General features: G+C 42.8%; 1 protein-coding gene across 3 annotated transcripts in view; it reads right to left on the reverse strand.

Annotated features, from left to right (window-relative positions):
- Window positions 1-5,568, reverse strand: part of CDK8 (cyclin dependent kinase 8) — a 118,057-nt gene extending 112,489 nt beyond the window's left edge. Inside the window, exon 1 of one of the 3 annotated variants that reach the window (XM_060637495.2) lies at window positions 4,760-5,568. In XM_060637495.2, coding sequence (XP_060493478.1) covers window positions 4,760-4,887 — 128 coding nt within the window. In that variant the 5' untranslated portion in view covers window positions 4,888-5,568. The remainder of the gene's footprint in view (window positions 1-4,759) is intronic. The other 2 variants (XM_060637494.3, XM_060637492.3) reach the window with 2 other exon arrangements.
- Window positions 5,569-19,220: the final 13,652 nt, after the last annotated feature.

Consider the following 19,220-nt stretch of genomic DNA (forward strand, 5'->3'; position numbering starts at 1 on the left):
ATGCAAGAGTCCAATAAATATTGGTTAACGAATGACTGTATGGATTTCTTCAAATGTTGAAGGAAACAGAAAAAGTAAAAATCAAATGAACAGCTCCCAAACGAATTAATTTGCCAGTCTTGCTACTAAGAAAATGGGATTTAAGCATGAAACCTCAAAGTGGCCTTACCAGTAGATCTGAAGGCAGTGAATATCTAAGGTAGATAAATTCAAGTGTGTCCCTTTCCATCACATTTTTAAAAAGTTATAAGGAATACTCTTTCCTGGGCATGCAAAATCCTCAGTAATGGGTACGTATGTTGTATTTGGCATTTCTGACGTCTAAAGAAATATTTAAGTCAGATTGAACATATATGCAGGGTTCAGCAATATTCAGAAGAAAAACTATCAGATTCCTTCAGGGGAAATAAAGGGTTCCACCACGTTCTGATCATAATTAAGGAAATAAAACTGAATTAAAGCCCCAATGCAGACTGAATCAGAAGGGTCCTTTGTGCTAGCCACCAAATGAATGGTTCACTGGAGTGGGAACAAGCACAGTCCATAAATCCCAACATCTTAAGAGATAAAGATAATGGAATGCTACAGCAATATAAGACAGGTAAAATAGCTGGTATGTCTTTGGAAGTTGACCTAACTTCTTTCAGGCAGTTGGTGAGAACCTACATTAAAGCATGAGACTAAGAAACAAAGAAGGGAATCACTGCCTAAAGTAAAATTTGTTTTAGTGGCTGTCTACCTAATCTTGCAAAAGTATTACACTTTATATTCATAATTTATTCCCTCAAATCATAACACTAGAAAAGACCTTAAAAATTATCAACTCAAGCCCTCTAATCTTACAAATAAGGAAATCAAGGTTTACAAAGGGCAAGTGACTTGCCCAAGGTCATACTGGTAATCAGATGCGGAGTCTGAACTCAAACTCCGTCTTTGTCTCCCCAACTTAAGAGTTTCTTCTACCAGAAGACCTTTGGTTCCCCCTCCACACACATACATATATGTGTATATATGTGTGTATGTATAGATACACCGACGTATCTACATAAACACTTGTTGCACTCGAAAAAACCAAGGCTGTTCAGAAATGTTTTGAAAAAGTATACCAATTAATTGAGTTAATTGAAAAGACTACTCCTCTGATAGGTAAGACATTCATGTTTTCCGAATGACCCACGAAAACGCCAAATCTCCACATCTAGGTTTATATTTACCTTAATATATTAGCTTTATGAGGCATAATGGTTAAGAGCATGTGCTCTAGAATAAGAGGACCTTTTGTAATCCCCTAATTGCAGCTCTGACATTTAATTAGTCATATAAGCATAGACAATTTTATCTAACCTTTCTAACAGCTTAACCTTTCTAACAGTTTCCTCACCTGTAAAACTGAAAAACAGAACTGACTTGATATGGTATTTTGTAAGGATTAAATAGATGATGAATGTAAAAGGGCTTTGCCCAGGACCTAGTAATACTCATTAATTTAGCTATTATCATTATTACTGCCTCCTAATTTTTGGGTTGCCTACAAAAGTGCCCCAACAAAAGTTTTCTGTATATTTCTCTCTCTCACAAACGCACACATATAATCCCAATTATATATAATCTGTTCTTTTGAACACAGAGTACAGCAAATTAAGAACCCTGTTCAAGAAAACTGCTTTTGCTTTTCTTTTTTGGAGATCAAACTCTTACCTCAAATTGATTTTTAAATGCTAGAAATGTCCAGTCCCTGTAATGAGAGTTTAGAATTTAAAAACACAAACTGTCTTGTCTTCTCACACTTTTCCATTCTTTCGAACAAAATGAGTTTGGTTGCCTAAATTGTACAAAGAGGAAATGCAACTGACTCAGAAAGAAAATGAATCTCCCTGCTTCCTACTGAGTACCCTTTTGGTGTTCAGACACAAAGGACACTATCTCATTTATGGTGACAGTGAGAACAAATTATTTCCAAGATTTATTGTGCATTTATGCTTTAACTCTATTAGAATCTGAAATTAACACAATTACAAAAGGCCCTTTTTCCATATATATAATCACGCTTCAAATAAAGTATTTCCTCCTTCCCCACATTCCTTAAAATGCTGAGTTTATCTTAAGTGTGGTAGACTAGCAGGATAGTATTAATAATTCTTTGAGTCAAAGGAATGACCTTATGAGCTGATTTATTTCCTAAAACTTAATAATTTAAGAAGCTAACACCTCCAGTCTGAATTCTTTTACTACGTGCTCATATTCTGTGATGCTTGCTGGAAGACTGAAAAGATACATTTATGTGCGTTCGTTCTAATAGACAAATAGGTCTAAACAAAACCCACTTCATTGTACATCTCAGGATTCTCTTTGAAGGTGTTATTGTCTGCGTTCCTAGAGTACTCTGAAATTTCAGTTACAGAATGTATAATTTAATTTGAAAGTAAATCAATACTAGAAACAAATTATTTCGTCATCATCTTTTTACAAAAGATTAAACAGCCACAAATTTTATTTTACCAGGACTAAAATGCATTAAATTACATTTCACTGACATAAGATCAAAAGAACCTCATAAATACAATGCTATATTTCACTCGAGTGATGAGGCTGTGAGAAGCCAAACCAAAAATATTCCCTCTGGAAAACAAAAACTGTCTTAAGTAATTTTAAAACTCTCTTGACATTTGATCCTTTTTAAATTTTTTCGAAGTTCATCCTATAAACAAAATCATTAAAGGCTGCTGGAAAACAAGCCCCAAAATTATAAAGTTTTTTTTTTTCCAAAATGCAATGGTAATTTTCAGCTATCACAAATGACTAAGAAATGTTTACGTGCTGTACATTTAGCTATTTTTAAATTGTATTAATTCTTCTAAAATTATTTAGTCTAAATTAAAACCTAACTATGAGATATAAAATGTGGTTAAAAGTACCTCCTGCCACTAAACAATACCATAGTTTTTAAATAAAATATAAAACCAAAGTTAATAAATTTATATATTTTATTAGCTTAAATCAGTAATTTATGGAAATAGAACTGGCTTCTCTCAGAGAGATTAAAAATAATTTAGAGTCACCAGAATTTTACAAAGCAGATGACAGACTGGTCAAATGTACTACTATGTGTAATCTCATGGCATTGGGAATTTTCTGAATATGCCCCAAATTACATAATATTGGGGGAAAGAGAAATGGTTTAAGGCTTTTGAAAAATATTATATGAGAAAGATAATTTTTAAAGTATATTATTAAACAATACTTCGATGAAAAATATAAGCAGAGTCAACAGTAGGTAGGTATCTCCAGATGCAGATTTCTCAAATGTCACCAGATTATCCATTCCACTAAGAAGTACTTTTAAATACATGCAGCACACCAGAGTATCAAGTTTTCAAATCCCTATCTTTTGCAGATATCTGTACTGCTTTAACTGCTCATATAAGCACTGAAATGCACATACCAAATTAATTAGAATCACCATCTTCCTTTAAGAGTCCCTTTTAAGTTATTTGAGAAAGATACCTCAGTCAATCTAAGAAAAATGTTGAATATACACTTCCTTTTCCAATATCCAGAATATTAAAGTATTTATAAATATGGCTCCCCCAACTTACTTCAGCTTTATGAACGGTTTCTTTTTTTTAGTGCTAATATAGTTCTGAACAAACCCTCTTACCTAATTCGGAGGGGGGGGGGGTAGGAAAGCAATTCTTTTAAATGTTAAAACAGCAGCTATCAAATTAACATTGATATTCGAGTAAAGCTACTTTGTTTATACTGATATCTAAAGATTATATAATAAACTCTGACATGATTTCTCCCGCAATTTTCTATAGTGTCAAAGGCAATAGACAACATCAACATAACGTTTGTACAAGAGGAAAACAAGGAGTTAATAAAATATATTTTCCCCTCAACTAAGAATTGCCTTCTCTTTTGTCAATATTACACGACATTCATCTACTGACAAAGGAAAAATGAACACTTCACTTGCCTGTTTAAGAAACTAAACTGGGAGCATTACCAGCCATAGACTTAATTGAGTTATTCGTAGGGGAAAATATTTAAAGCAAAGAGACGATTTACAGCTTATTGCCAACAGCTAAATTTTGGGGGAACAGGCCTGAACACGATAGCCCCTATTAGTCCCTTGCCTTTTTCCCCACCACCCACCCTGCACCAAACCCCCATTGTTCTATGTAAAACTCACAGGTTAATGGTATCTAAATAACAATTGCTACATTGAGGTTACAGACGATCCCTATGAAGAACTCTTCAGCATCACATTTACTTGCTGCTTTCTTTCTCCCAAATAAAACCCAAATTTGGTAATAAATCAATCACAAACTGGTGGAGGAAAGGATCACAGCTTCCCTTCCAGACTGATGGATGTCACTCCAGAGGCGGGCGAGGAAATCCCCCCGAAGGTTCCCAGAATAAATGGACCCCTCCCCCCGAAAACCATTTAAACTGACGTTTTACTACGATTTTTTTTTTTTTTCAATCTAGAACCGAAACCCTTGAAAAGTATACAGCCCACGGAGTAGCAGCTCTTTTTCCCTATTAGCCACCGAAGTAGAATACACAGGCAGGATTTCGTGTGGGCTTGGATCCCTAGTACACCACTTCCTCCCCAAACCCGGCTGGCAGGGCCAGATTCGGGTGTCAAGGAAGTGGGAGACCGGCGCGCCGGCGCCCCACTCCCCCTCCGGGCTACCTGCCTCGGCCTGCGGGAGCGCCGCCCAGCGCGGACACCGGCACAGACACAAACACTCACCCATCTTTCCTCTTGGCTTTGTAGACGTGACCATAAGTGCCTCGGCCAACTTTGCAGCCCTCGTATTCAAACAGGTCCTCGACCCGCTCCCGCTCGCTGCTCAGCTTCACTTTAAAGTCATAGTCCATTGTCACAGCCTCCGGGGCCGGGGAGCTGGGTCGGGGGGCCGGGGGACAGGGGTGGGGACCGGGGAAGCACCGGCAGCCGCAGCCCCCGGGAACCCGCCCGCTCTACGCCCGGCGGCCGCAGCACCAGCCCGACTGATGCGGCAAGAGCAGGAGGAGGCCCCGCAAGAGCGCGGGGGACATCCAGGGGGACGGCGGGGCAGAGGCCGGCCGAGGGGGTGGGGGGACGGGGAGGTTCCCCCGGGCGAAGGAGAGCAGAGGGACGACGGCTGGGGGTGGGGAGCGGCGTCTCTGCCCTTGTCCCCGCGGGCTCCCGGGGCGCCGGCTCTCCTGCTCTCTCCTGCCGCGCGTTCTGCTCCCGCTGCGGGGAGCGGCGGGGCGGCCGCGGCGGGCTCTCCTCCTCTTACACTCGCACTCACGCCTCACCCTCTCTCTCACACACGCTCACACTCACTCACTCACTCTCTCACCCATACACTCAAACAGAAAGGCAGCGCCGCACAACAGCCGGTACCTCCTCAGAGAGAGGAGGAGGGAGGGAACTCGCGGAACACGGCCACAGCTGTCGCAAAAACGTCGCGAAGTCTCGGGCTGCCTCCGGGCCTCCCTGCAGCCTGCTCCGCGGCGCCAGGCCGGCCCCGCCGGGGCCCGCACCTCGAGGATCCGGTGGAGGAAGCAGGGTAGCCACTGCCCGAAGCTGCCGCCAGAAGCACCACGTGGATTGTCCTGACGGCGGCCAGAGCCCCAGACTACATTGCCCAGAATGCAAGGGCCACCGTCGTTGCCGCCCCTTCGACGACTCCACCCCGCACAGTGGTAATACGGGAGCGTTGCATGATGGGATTAGTAGTCCAAGGAGAGATTAGTTTCAATCGCTTAGAGGGATTTTTTTTTTTTTTTTTTTTTTTTTTTTTTACCTTTTCCTTTTTCTTTTCTTTTCTTGTCTTTTTTTACAGCAATATCGCTAGAGTGTGATTTGGACCGTAAACTTAACCAGAGAAATTTATGTGCGAGGGAGGCTAGTTTGCAGCTGGAATCACAGTTTGCGCCGCTTCCGAACTCCAGATGTTAAAGGGCATTATCATTATCGAAAAAAGTCTATATATTTGTAAACAGCTCACAGACTTGGTGTATTCTTGTCGTTCACAATCTGATAAGGGCTGCACAACGATATGAACATATTGACCCACATTACAAACATCAATAAAAATGAATCAATGACCAGTGGCCATGCTACTCCTGAATAGTTTTACTATTGAGAAAGATGACTATCTAAATGCTTCCCATCCATTGAGAGGGGACATTATTTTGAGTGTGGCCTTCTGCACCTCTGTCTATAAGAACAGCACATTTGAGCCATGATTACAACAACGGATCTAGATTCATTGAAACTAATTTGTTGATAATTTTAAGGTAGGAAAGGTGCCAGATGAAGGGGTCCCAGTATCTTGATAATAATCTCTCATTTTGTCTAATCCGTCTTATTTGGATGTGTGTCTTTAATTTTTTATTAATTGTAGGTTTGTATTTATTTTACATTTTCCAATTGCTACTATTTCCACTAAAGCTCCCCACTCCCCAAAGGACATATAATCTCTCCCACTTTCAAACCCCCATAACCCTTTTTTTTTCTTGCCTTTCTTGTGGTAGTCATCAAATTATGTTTTATTTTTCTTTTGCTAGATTATAAATGCCTATAGGAAATCATATTTGCATCTTCCATAATACCTAGTAATATGCTTTGAGTATGGTGCACAGTAAACATTTGTTGAATTAATGAGTAACCATATTTATGTTAAAAATATCCATGTACAAGGACACCTGGGTGTCTCAGTCAGTTGAGCATCTGGCTTCCGCTCAGGTCATGATCTCACGTCTGTGGATTTGAGCCCCGCATTGGGCTCTATGCTGACAACTCAGAGCATGAAGGCTCCTTTGGATTCTGTGTCTCCCTCTATATCTGCCCTTCCTCTGCTCATGCTCTGTCTCTCTCTGTCTCTCAATAAATTAATTAATTAATTAATTAAAACATTTTTTTAAGTTTAAAAAAATCCATGTACAGATAGATGATGGCAATGATACCATTTGAAAAATCCTCAGAGGGGCTCTTCTCTTATATAAATTTCTTTGGATAAAATTGTGACTTCACCACTGGTTAAATTGAAGTTGTTTTTACCTAGCGCATTAAATATTATTTAATGTTTAAGTACACTGACTGGTTAGGTGAGCCTAGGTTTGAATCCTGCTCAGCTGTTTATTACTGGTGTGCCCTTGAACCATCAGTTTCTCTCTTTGTGAAATGGAGCTCTAAAAGGCCCTAACTTAGAGGAGGTTACATGTTCTATTCAGTGATATATAGTGGGTGATTCTCTAGCAGGACTGTTCCTTTGCAGAGTTAAAGAACTCAATGTTTTTCCCAGATACGGATTTAGAATAGACTCTTCTAGAAAAATAGATTTGTATTGCTTGAGGGATGTGACTTTTTGTTCAGGTAGTTACTCATAGATCTTGACAAATCAAACCGCCACAGTGGAGGAAGCATAGGATTGGACTTGGCTCTGTACTGTGGGTGCCCCCACCCTGCCTCACTTGCATATGACTGTCCAAACACTGACGGTCCCAGACTTCTTAAAATGTACTTCTGACTACTGTTTTGACTCGATCCACCCTATGGCTGAAGGTATGAATTCTCCCTGAAGAGACCGAATTTTTCTAAATAAAAATTGTACAGTTTTAAGAGGTACAACAGGATATGTGTGTGTGTGTGTGTGTGTGTGTGTGTGTGTGTGTGTGTACATGACTAGTGAAATGATTACTATAGTCAAGCTAACTGACAGTATTCTTACTATCAGTAATGCTGGGATAGGAAAGGAAGCCAGGTTTGGACCAGGGCAGAGAAAGGCCTGCTTCTCTCTGCAAAGCTAGGGTGAAAGTTGGGGGTCCAAACTCCAGGTTGGAAGAATGTGGTGGTTTGAGGTAAGCAGACCCCTGAACACGGCATCAGGATGGGGAGCTAAGGAAGAGATAGACATCAGTGCCTTTTGGGGAGAGCTTGGCTAATGTGTTAGGTGCAGTAATATCTAATATCCAAGTTTAGGTTTTTCTTTTCTGTGTGGTATTTCCCTTCTGTCATCACCAGGCTATCAGCCTGGCCTTACTTGTGTCCATGCTTGGAGACAATGGAAAGGGCAGCAGCCTGAGACTCAATTAGGAAAGACAGGAAGGGGCCAAAGCAACGAGCTAGGAAGAACCTGGCACGTGTTAGGATTCCAAAAACTTGAAGAATACACTCTGTTTTTAGAATGGATTTCCTGTGGATCAAAGGATGAGGGTTCATATTTGTTATTTAAATGAATTGAACATATCAAGAGCATGGAGCTGTCGTTTCCATTTGATTTTCAATTTCAGGTTATACTGATGCCACACGACCCTAGACTGTCACTGGAGATCATGATGTAGCAGAGTCTATGACCTTTGTTGGTCCATGTTCCAAACAATGTGCAAATAATGCTCATGCTTTTCATAAATGTGGTTTTATTTACATCCTAAATTTAGCATCTCCAGTCTTAACATGCCTCCCAAACACCAGCCCCACATTTCAACTGCCTCCTGCTCAGCCTGAGGGGATATTCTGCTGCATCTCAAACTTAAAATTTCTGAAAATTATCATACTGTGCCCTGTACCTCCCAATTGCAGTGAATAGCAATGCCAGTAGACAGACATTCTGTTGTTTTACTGCCAATCCTAGGAGTTCAGGCCGTCATTAGCTGCACATTGTCCTTCATACTTGTGCCAAATATGCCTTTGTCTGGCCTGTTCTCAAAGGCTGGATGCTTCCTCATACCATCTCTGACCTTTGCAGCCCTACCCATCCTCCAAGGTGCAGCTTAAATCCCTAACTTAGTCATGAAACTTTTCCGGGTCCTTATACCTGAAAATGACCTTTTTTTTTCTTTTTTAAACCATGAACTCCTCCTACCGTTGGCACCATTATACTTTATGTGTAACTTGTGTAGAAACATCCCAGCTACTTTGTATTTTAGTCATTTATGTACTTAAAAAAAATCTGTCCTTTTGGGGCGCCTGGGTGGCTCAGTCGGTTAAGTGTCCGACTTCAGCGCAGGTCATGATCTCAGTGTGTGAGTTCGAGCCCCGCCTCGGGCTCTGTGCTGACAGCTCAGCGCCTGGAGCCCGCTTCAGATTCTATGTCTCCCTCTCTCTGCTCCTCCCCTGCTCATGATCTGTCTCTCTCTGTCTCAAAAATAAATAAAAACATTTAAAAAATAAAATAAAATGAAAGAGGTGAAGGGAAATTAAAAAAAAAAATCAGTCCTTTAATAAACACCTTAATGACTGAGTCTCTGACTTATTCATCACTGTATCTCCTAAAGTGCCCAGAACATAATTTGCATAATGGTATTTAATTACAATGTGTTTTATTGGATTGATTTCTCTAAAGGTTCAAATGGACCTTAAGTTGTGTGTGGGGGGGGGGGGGGCAGTCATTTGAAAACATTTAACATCTTGCCCCAGCCTTGCCTCTGAACATGTATTTTTTTTTTGTAGTGTGCAAAAGAATTTAGTGCTATATATGATATATCATGATGTATTAATGGAAACGCCCAAGTGTGTCTTTTCAGAATTGATCACTTCTTGTCTCTACAACTTTTAATTGTTTTCTCACTCAATATTAAAGTGTGCTTTAAACAGAAAATATCCAACCTTCCATTCTGCAGGTGGAATGTTCATCATCTGTATCATCAAAAGCACACCTTAAATATCTACATTTGAGTAGTGTTAGACACAAGAAAGAACAAGTTAGATCAATCAACACTCTAGCCTTTTAACTTTTTTCAAAGAAAATATTAATGCGAAATTTCTCAATTAACTCTAAACACATCCAAAATATAATTTAAACCTTGGAAACAACCAGAACCAAAAAGCACTTTCAAAAATAACGTTCTTTCTCCCCTTCATCATGTGAATGTCATTTGTTGTTATAGACTCATTTCCACATGACTGGAAACGTGACCACTCACAGTTGCTGAATTTTGTATCAGACGCCTGTCATGAGAGAAGAATTGACTGTGTTTCTCAACTCCAGTTCTAAAAATCACAGGAAAGGCTCTGGTCCAGCTCAGCTGGGGGGCCCGTCCTAGACCAATGAAGTGTTACGCTTAGGGGCAGTGTCATATAAGAATATGAGAGCTCCTTCATTCAGGGTGATGAAGAAGAAGCGAGTGGGCAGCTCACAGAAGGGAGAAAGTTCTAAGTACCAGGAAGGATATAAAACAAAGCAATGCGATGGAAAGTGAGCCCAGAGGAGAGTCCTTCGGATTGGGTGGATGGCCAAGGATTCTCTGAGATGATGCTTAAGGGAGACCTGAATGATGAGGAGAAAATCCTGCTAAGGTGAGAGATCAGGGTGGTCCGGGTGGATAGATGGTGTGCAGCAAGTGCAAAGGCTTTAAGCTGGGAAAGAAGTCGTGTGTGATAGAATTGTCAGGAGGAAGGGCAGGGGGCGTTGTGTGAGATGAAGGCAAAGAGGTAGGAAGGGACCAGATCATACAGGTCCTTGTAAGACCATAGAAAAGAGGCTTGGATTTTATTTTTAGGGCAAGAGAAAGCCATTGGAAAGTTGTAAGGAAGGGAGTGGCCAGATGTGATCTATACTTTAAAAGGAATATCCTGGCTAGTATGTTAACAATGGATTCCGGGAGACGAGATTGAAGAACGGACAGACAGGGAGGCAGGGGACTCGCTGCTCTGTTGGATGGGAGGTAAGGAAACGCAAGGAATCAAGACGACTCCTGAAGATGATGCCAGTTACTGAGATGAGAAAGACTTTGAGAGGAACGAGTTTAGGCTAAAGCTAGATACAGGACCGGCCCAGATTCGAAGAGTCCACAAATAGACTCAGTCCTCAGTAATGGGGACAGCAAAATATTGTGGCCATGTCCTGCAGATATTTCATGGGTACATGTGACTGTGGATTTGGTAAAAGTTGAAGCTATTCCTTTTCAAATGGCTTTGGTTCTCTAGAGAAGGTACAAGAAAAGTTGGACTCTGAGTGAGGGGACAGGCGTGGAAGGAGAAAGCAGCGGTATCCCTTCGTGTCTGAAAAGGCTACGGGTTTAAAACAAGCTTTGGGCAGAACGAGAGAGAGAGCTGGCAGGATATCATCGCGGGACTTCTAGCCCATGTCGCGGGTCCCCTTGCAGGCACAGCCATGCATTTATATCGATATCCATCTGCCCCGTTGTGAGATTTTCATCACCAGCACTCAACAGCCCAGGTGGAGGCCTGGCAAAGACAGATGTTAGATTCATCCAGGGTTAGCGCCTCGCCAGCTGGGTTTAATGAAAAGACGAGGCGACACAGGTTGGAATTATTGGCAATAGCATAGTTAAAATGACAGACCATGACATTCAAGCTGGGGAAGGAGGAAAATGAGAACAGGATTTCCCCTTTTATAGCATAGCACTAGCGTGAAAATCTTTAACTTAATTTTTTGCAGGATAATTTAAAAAGTAAACACCCTCATTCCTTGCTTCTTTAATATGCAGGTATAGTAGCTAAAACAGACAGCTGAAGAAATAATATGAATACCAGGTTAAAAATGATTTCTTCTTTCCTTGGCTAACAGATTCCTATCACGGTTACTGGTAAGGGCATCCCAAACTGAAAATCTCTCCCATTTGTTGATGATGAATTCTGCTCTTGTGTTCTGTTAAGTATTAAGGAAAATTTACCTCTTTACATTGGCAAACAGTATTATACCCTTGTCCTTTTTTCTTCTTTGGGACCCCTTTTCTCTTGGAATAAGCATATTACTTTCTGTTTTTTCAGTTCACAATACATTTTGCTACGCAACAGTATAGCAAGTAATCTATAGGAGCACAGTTTCATTTTATGTTCAGTTTTTCAAGGCTTAAATTACTCTTCTGGCTTCTCCTTCCAATATGCTTCACCCTTTAGCTAGCTGGACTGTTACTCAGGCCCAATCACCGGAAGAGCCAAGTTTTTTCTGGCTGGTTCCTGTACAAACATGGATCTCCTGTGAACTGCATAGCTCCCTTTCTCACACACAAACGTGGTCGGGTCACCTCTGCCACCACTCGATACCTGATACCCACGGCTATTTGTTTCCGTGCAACTTCACGCTCAGAACCTCTGGAACTTTTTCTCTCTGTTGGTAGCCCTTCCCCCTACCAGCCAAGGTCAAGTTCCATCAGGCATTGTCCTGCTTGCCCCCAAACTCTACATCCTGTTTAAATTTTAAAATGTTGTTTCATTTACATCATTCTCGTGCTCAAAAACCTTCAAGGACCCTGTGTGACCTTTCATTGCCTACAGCATAAAGTTCAAACTCCTTCATCTAATATTCCAGACTCTCTATTTACTTTTGCCTCACTTAGGAAAATGCTGGAAGGCAGCTTGCAATAGAAATGTTAGAATGAGATTAAAATCATTGGCTCCAAATAGCTAAAATTTCTACAATCTGAGCTCTTCCGTATCTCTAGTGTAGTTCCTAGTCAGTTCCTCCGAAGCTGCTTCCTAGCCAATTTAAAACAGTGGTTCTCAGCTCTGGGTGGCCATTGGAAATACCTGAGGAATCACCCCAGCAATTCCGACGTAATTGATCTGGGCTACCGCTGGGCATTGGGACTTTTAAAGCTCCCTGGTGATTCTAATGAGCATTTAGGGTTGAGAACTACCACATTAGAACAGTTTATTGATTCTTCCTAAAACATTCATCATTCCACTCTTTTCCCCAGCAACACCCACCCCCCACCCCCCCACCCCCGCCTTCTTTTCTGTACTTGTCTAAACCCTACCCACTCTGTGAGATCCAACTCAGGTACTCCTGGCATCTTTCCTTCCTATGAGCCAATACACTCAGAGCAAGTACCTTGCCTACACTTACTTGGCATTTTGCATATATACATCTCTTACCTTTGTGTATTTATCCTGTGTCTTCAGAAGAATTCAAGGGCGTGAAAGGACAAGGACTGTTTTTTATCCTTAGAACATGACACAATGCCTTTTATACTATATACCATTGCGTGTCTTATGGGAGGTGATGATGATGATGTTGTTGTAACAGATGCCAAGTCAAGCCGGTAACCATATCCTTTCAGAGCACTGACTCGGGGCTACCTTTAGGCTACTGGAACCCACCTTGCTTTCACAGGCAAAGCTGAAGTACCCGGAAATAAGCCACCCCCATCTTCAGTTAATAACTATAGGTACAAGTATGAATACTCTAGCTCTCATAGCCTCTGACGGGGACAACTGGGGGGACCTGCACTGTGTCCTGTGCCCTCTATGAATTTAGGTCAAAGTTGACCTTGCATCCCTTACTTAAGCTCCTTTCCTTCCCAGTTCCACTCCCCTATTCCCTTATTGGTTTTTCCAGGGAACACTTCCTAAGTAAAGTGTTTTAAAATGAATCCTTGTCTAAGGCTTTGCCTTTCTGCGGGGGTAGGGGGAGGATAGCCAACCAGAGACAGACAATAACACAACAGAAATAGCTATTATTGGGGCCCATGGGTGGCTCAGTTGGGTGAAGCATCCAACTCTTGATTTTGGCTCAGGTCATGATCTCACAGTTCTAGAATTCCAGCCCTGCATCTGACTGGGCTCCACACTAACATTGTACCTGGAGCCTGCTTGGAATTCTCTCTTTCCTCTCTCTCTCTCTCTCTCTCTCTCTCTCTGCCCTTCCCCTCCACTTGTGTGTGCACGCGCGTGCACACTCTCTCAAAAATAATTAAATAAACTTTAAAAAGTAAAAAAGGAAATAGCTATTATTTATTGAATATTTTCTATGTGCCAGGTATTAACTCACTTAACCCCCAGAATTAGGTAGGTCCTATGGTTGTCATTTTACAGATTAGGACACAGAGGCATATAGAGATTAAGTAATTTGCCCAAGTTCACACAGATAATAAGAGAAGGAACTGAAAAAAGAACAAACTCAAAGGGCAAGGACAGTAGGAGGATCAAATTAAATTTTTAAAAAAGTTAATTTCAACCAAGTTAAGCTTTGTGGGCTAGACAGAAACGAAACCACCATGGATACTTTTTTTTTTTTTTTTTGATGAAATGAGTTTTAAGTTCTGATCAGCAATTTACAAATTTTCAAACATAATTTGTAGATTAGAAACTTCGTTTCTTTTTTAAAAAAATTTTGTAATGTTTTATGTATTTCTGAGAGTGAGAGAGCGTGCGGGGGGAGGGACAGAGAGAGGGAGGAATAGAAAATCTGAAGTGGGCTCCTCAGGGACAGTAGCGAGCCTGAGGTGGGGCTCGAACTCTCAAACTGTGAGATCATGACCTGAGCCAGTGTCAGAACGACTGAGCCCCCCAGGCACCCCAGAAACTTCATTTCTAAGTGACTGTCAGAAAATCCTCGTCATCTCCCCGCTCCCATCTCTGCAGTACTTTATAGTACGTGCAGCTGATCACAGGAAGTAAAACCCACACTTAAGGGCGCCTGGGTGGCTCATTTGGTTGAGCGTCTGACTTTGGCTTCAGGGCATGATCTCACCATCCGTGAGTTCGAGCCCTCATGGGGCTCTGTGCTGGCAGCTCGGAGCCTGGAGCCTGCTTCGGATTCTGTGTCTCCCTCTCTCTGTCCCTCCCCTGCTCATGCTCTCTCTGTGTCTCAAAAATAAATAAACATTAAACAAAATTTAAAACCCATATTTGGACAATTAATAATTTACATCCACTGCAGATTAAATGTGTATTTTGGGGCTAGGCTGGGAATTACCCTGCATGATTTCTCTGGAATACGCATTCTGAATCATAAACAGTGATTATTGAAATGAATTTCCAGCACTTCCAGATTTAAGTTCTCGTCTCCTGTTCTCGTTCCCAGCCCAGTTCATTGTCGTTCTTTCCAGATATGATGTCCTTCATATTTTAGAAAGACAGTTCTCAATGGGGCATATGTGGGCTATTTCTTACACGGAGTGATTCCTCCACTCACCCACCCTCTCTCTGCTCCGTCAGTACTCAGTCCTCCGACAATATTTACTGAGCTCCTATGGTCCTCTGTGCCCTTTTGGCTGCCATGAAAACAGCTGGTATAGTGTCTGGAACATGGTGGGTACTCATAAATGTTTATTTCCTTCCCCACTGACGTTGACCTTCTTATGAACTCGTCCATCCCTGTTCCCTTGCCTCTTCCAGAAAAATAGATATGCTTTAATCTTCCACTCATTTGCCAAAACTGTCTTTTTTTGAGTCTGGGCACAATGTGGTGACTTTTAACCTCTTCCGGGAATATCTGTAACAATCAGAACAGAAAGTTTGCTTCGGTCAACTTTTTTTTTTTTTTTAAGTTTATTTATTTTGAGAGACAGAGAGAGAGAGAGAGAGAGAGAGAGAGAGAGAGCACGAGCAGGGGAGGGGCAGACAGAAGGAAAGAAAGAATCCGAGGCAGGCTCCACATGGTTAGGGCAGAGCCCCACACAGGACTCAAACCCACCAACTGGGAGTCATGACCTGAACCGAAATCAAGAGTCAGATGCTTAACCAACTGAGCCACCCAGGCGCCCCAGGTCAAGCTTATTTACAAATGTGATTTAATATTGTTAAATGTCCGTGTATGTATGTTTGTTTACAAACAGGGAAGAGATTGCATTTCTCTCTCTACTTTTTTTCATTCATTCATTGGATATTATTTAAATCCTTTTTTAAGTTTATTTACTTTGAGAGAGAGAAAAAGAGCGAGAGCAGGCAGGCAGGGGCAGAGAGAGAGGGAGAGAGAATCTCAAGCAGGCTCCACACGGCCAGCTCAGGGCCTGACGCAGGGCTTGAGCTCACAAACTGTGAGATTATAACCTGAGCTGAAATCAAGAGTCGGATGTTTAACTGACTGAGCCACCCAGGCGCCCCATCATTTATTCGATATCATTGGATGCCTTCCACAGATACCGAGGTAGACCCCGGAAATGTCTAGAGGAATAGGACCATACGCCTGCCCCATGCACCTCACAATCTAGTTCAGTGCTTCTCAATCCTAACTGTACATTAGGATAATCTGAGAGCTTTAAAAAAAAAAATCACTGACACCCAGGTCCAATCCTAGACCAAGTAAATCTGAATATTTTGGCGGGCAGGCCCACGTACCAAAAATTTTAATAGCTCCTTAGAGGATTCTAATTGTAGCCAGAATTGAGAACCACTGGGCTAGTGGATATTAAGGGATTCAGGGTAGAGCTATAAATATATCCGAATTATCTGTATGTATAACAGGAGTTATGTAAACTATATACCTATCCCTATCCTTACCTACCTCTCCCCTCACCCTAAGGCATATTAAGACCCTCAGAGAGAGGAGTAACATAGGCGTTTTGGAAAACACTTCTCTTTCTCTTCCTCAAATAGGAAGACAATTATATCAGGCGGTAAGTGAAAGACCCTGGTTACCAGGAGTTACGAGAAGGTCACACAGAAAGAAGACCTAACCAAAGTCAAGGCCACTGAATCTTCTCCAGAAGTAGAGATGCCCGCGCTCATGAGCCCTAAAAGAGTTAGCCACGCAGAGGGAGATCGGATTGATTTTCTTTCCCAAATCAAAGAACCACGCTCCGTTAGACGTTAGCCAACCTTTGCTCAGCTTTCCCCCCTCCTCTTCTTCCCTCGCTACTGAAAGATTTTTGCTGAAGAATCCTCCGTCAGTAAATCACTGACTCAGGCTCTGTGTCTGGGGAGTCCGAGCAAAGATAGTGCATCCCTGGAGGAACCCCAGGAAGCAAGGATGAACTTTCGGAGCTGGATCATTTGCTGGGCGACGGGCCACAAAGCCCTCGGTGGAGTCTTGACAGCCCTGGCATGGGAAGCGGTGCGGCTGCTAAGCCCTTCACCTGCGGAGAGTTGGTGTGTGCCACAGGCGGAAGAGAACGCAGGGGCTGGTTGCCTGGCAGTTGAGGGATATGGAGGAAGTGGTCATTCTAAGGGCTGTGCAAGTGGATGGCCACCGCTGGGCACCGCTCATGTACCAAGGAAAGAAGATGGCGGGCTCAAGTCACTTCGTCGTGACTTAAAAGTGAAGCGTGAGAGTCAGAGGGCCTTCCTGACGGCATTTCAAGAGCCCGTCATCACCTGCAGCCGACAACAGACTGAGCTGAGGGGGGGCAGGTGGAGGTCTAACTTGCAGCAGCACTGCAGGGAAGGCTGAATGCTCGGTCAAGGCAGATCCGTTCTGCCCTAAGGCAGGGCGCTGAGAGGGAGGGAGTGGGACCCTGAAGCACACGGATCTCTTTGCCCGGGAGGTGCGGCCCGTGAACCCCCACCCTCCCCTGAATTAATGGGCCTGCAGAAGTGGTCTTTGCCCCTTGCTAGAAGATAGCACCTTCCTTGCCTTGCCACTCAGGAATCTCAGATGAAGGCAAGGATTTTCCACTGCCTACTTTTGGATACCAGACCAAAAACTTGGGGGTCGCGTTTCACCATAACCCAATTAGGGACGTGCTGGTCATGCTGTACGTAGAGAGGGGTTATAAGCCAAAGAACAATTGGACCTAAATAACTTTTCGCCAGCAAAAACAGGGAGAAAGTGTCAGAGAGGACCACAATTGTGCTGGAGCAAGGCGGGTAGACCAGAAAGCAAGAGAGAGGAGAATTTGTCAGTGTGGGAGCATTTCCCCATGAAACCCCCTGGGTGGTTTAGTTGGTTAAGCATATGGCTCTTGATTCCTGCTCAAGTCACAATCTCATGGTTCGTGGGTTCGAGCCCCGCATCTGGCTCTGTGCCGACAGGACAGAGCCTGTTTCAGATTCTTTCTCCTCTCTCTGCCCCTCCCCCACTCGGGCATACACACGCGCTCTCTCTCTCACAAAATAAACATTTAAAAAAAACAGATATTTATTTCCCACAGTTTTGGAGGCTGGAAGTCTGAAATCAGGGTGCCAGCATGGTTGGGATCTAGTGAGGACCTTCTTTTTTTTTTTTTAAGTTTATTTATTTTTAGAAAGAGATAAAGAGCAAGCAGGGGAGGGGCAGAGAGAGAGGGAGACAGAATCCCAAGCAGGCTCTGTGCTGTCAGTGCAGATCCTGTTGTGGGGCTCGAACTCACGACCCATGAGATCATGACCTGAGCTGAAATCAAGAGCCAGACGCTTAACCGACTGAGCCATCTAGGCGTCCTGTGGACCCTCTTATGGGTTGCAGAATTCAACTTCTTGTATCCTCGCGTGGCAGAAAGACAGCAAACTAGCTCTCTAGCCTTCTCTTAAAAGGGAACTAATCCCGTTCATGAGGGTTCCACCCCCATTACCTAATCATCTTCCAAAGGCTCCACCTCCTAATACCCCACACTGTGGGTTTGATTTCAACATATGAATTGGCGGGGGGGGGGGGGGGGGACACAAACATTCAATCCATAATAGCATGATAGGATGGATCTATTACAGAAGATCAGAAAGCCCACCAGCTGATTATTTTTCTCAAGAGTTCCCAGAGAAAACGAAGGCAATAAGAAATTCACAGGTGAAAGGGGTACCAGCATCACTAAGAGACTGTTCTCTGTAGGCTGAAGCTGATAATAAGAGACAGTATTCCTGGGCTTCCTGGTAGCAAAGGGGATTAAAGAATTCCAGAACAGCACAGGCCAGGTGACGGCACTGAGCCATAGAAGCACTTAACCATTAGAACCATTTAATTACTATGATGGGTGGCCAAGTTGGACTTTCAAGGGCCTGACCTTCAGGGATCCACGGAGAGGACTCCGCAGAGCGCTTGTAGGAGCAAGAGAGATGAGCAGTGAGAAAGAATAGTGCTAAATGTATGTAAATAGAACACAACCTTTACTTAATAATGGGCTAGCAGAAGGTTGAGGTCAGGCACCACAATAGAAAGTCATGGTCTCTTGTGCAATCTCCAGACTGGAGTCATTTCTTAGACTCAAAACCAACCAGTTAAAAGAGAAGTTGCATTCGTACAAGGAAGAGCCAACAGGGAGTCAGGTAATAACCGGAGCTCTGACTCATGCCCATCTCAAACTGGGTCCGCTGAGTCCATGGCCTCAGTTATTTCTCTGCTTCCCAAATGTATCATCAGAATTGGAATGCTTAGCTGTTGGCAGAATTCTCACATTGGTTCCTTGAGCTACTATAGTAAGAAACTCCAAGGAGCAGTCCCTAAAACCACCTCTCTTTTACCAAGATAGTAAATTAAAAAGCTGTATTGCAGGCCAGGGGGGATGGGAGAGATTCATACCACCCACAAGGATTTTGAAAATGAAGGCATGGTGTTCCTTGTCATAGCTTTATTTAACTTGCCAGTCTGACCTTTGCAGAAGCTTGATAGATGAGGACATAC

This window comes from Panthera onca, chromosome A1, assembly GCF_046562875.1.
Source record: "Panthera onca isolate mPanOnc1 chromosome A1, mPanOnc1 haplotype 2, whole genome shotgun sequence".
Classification (NCBI taxonomy): Eukaryota; Metazoa; Chordata; class Mammalia; order Carnivora; family Felidae; genus Panthera; species Panthera onca.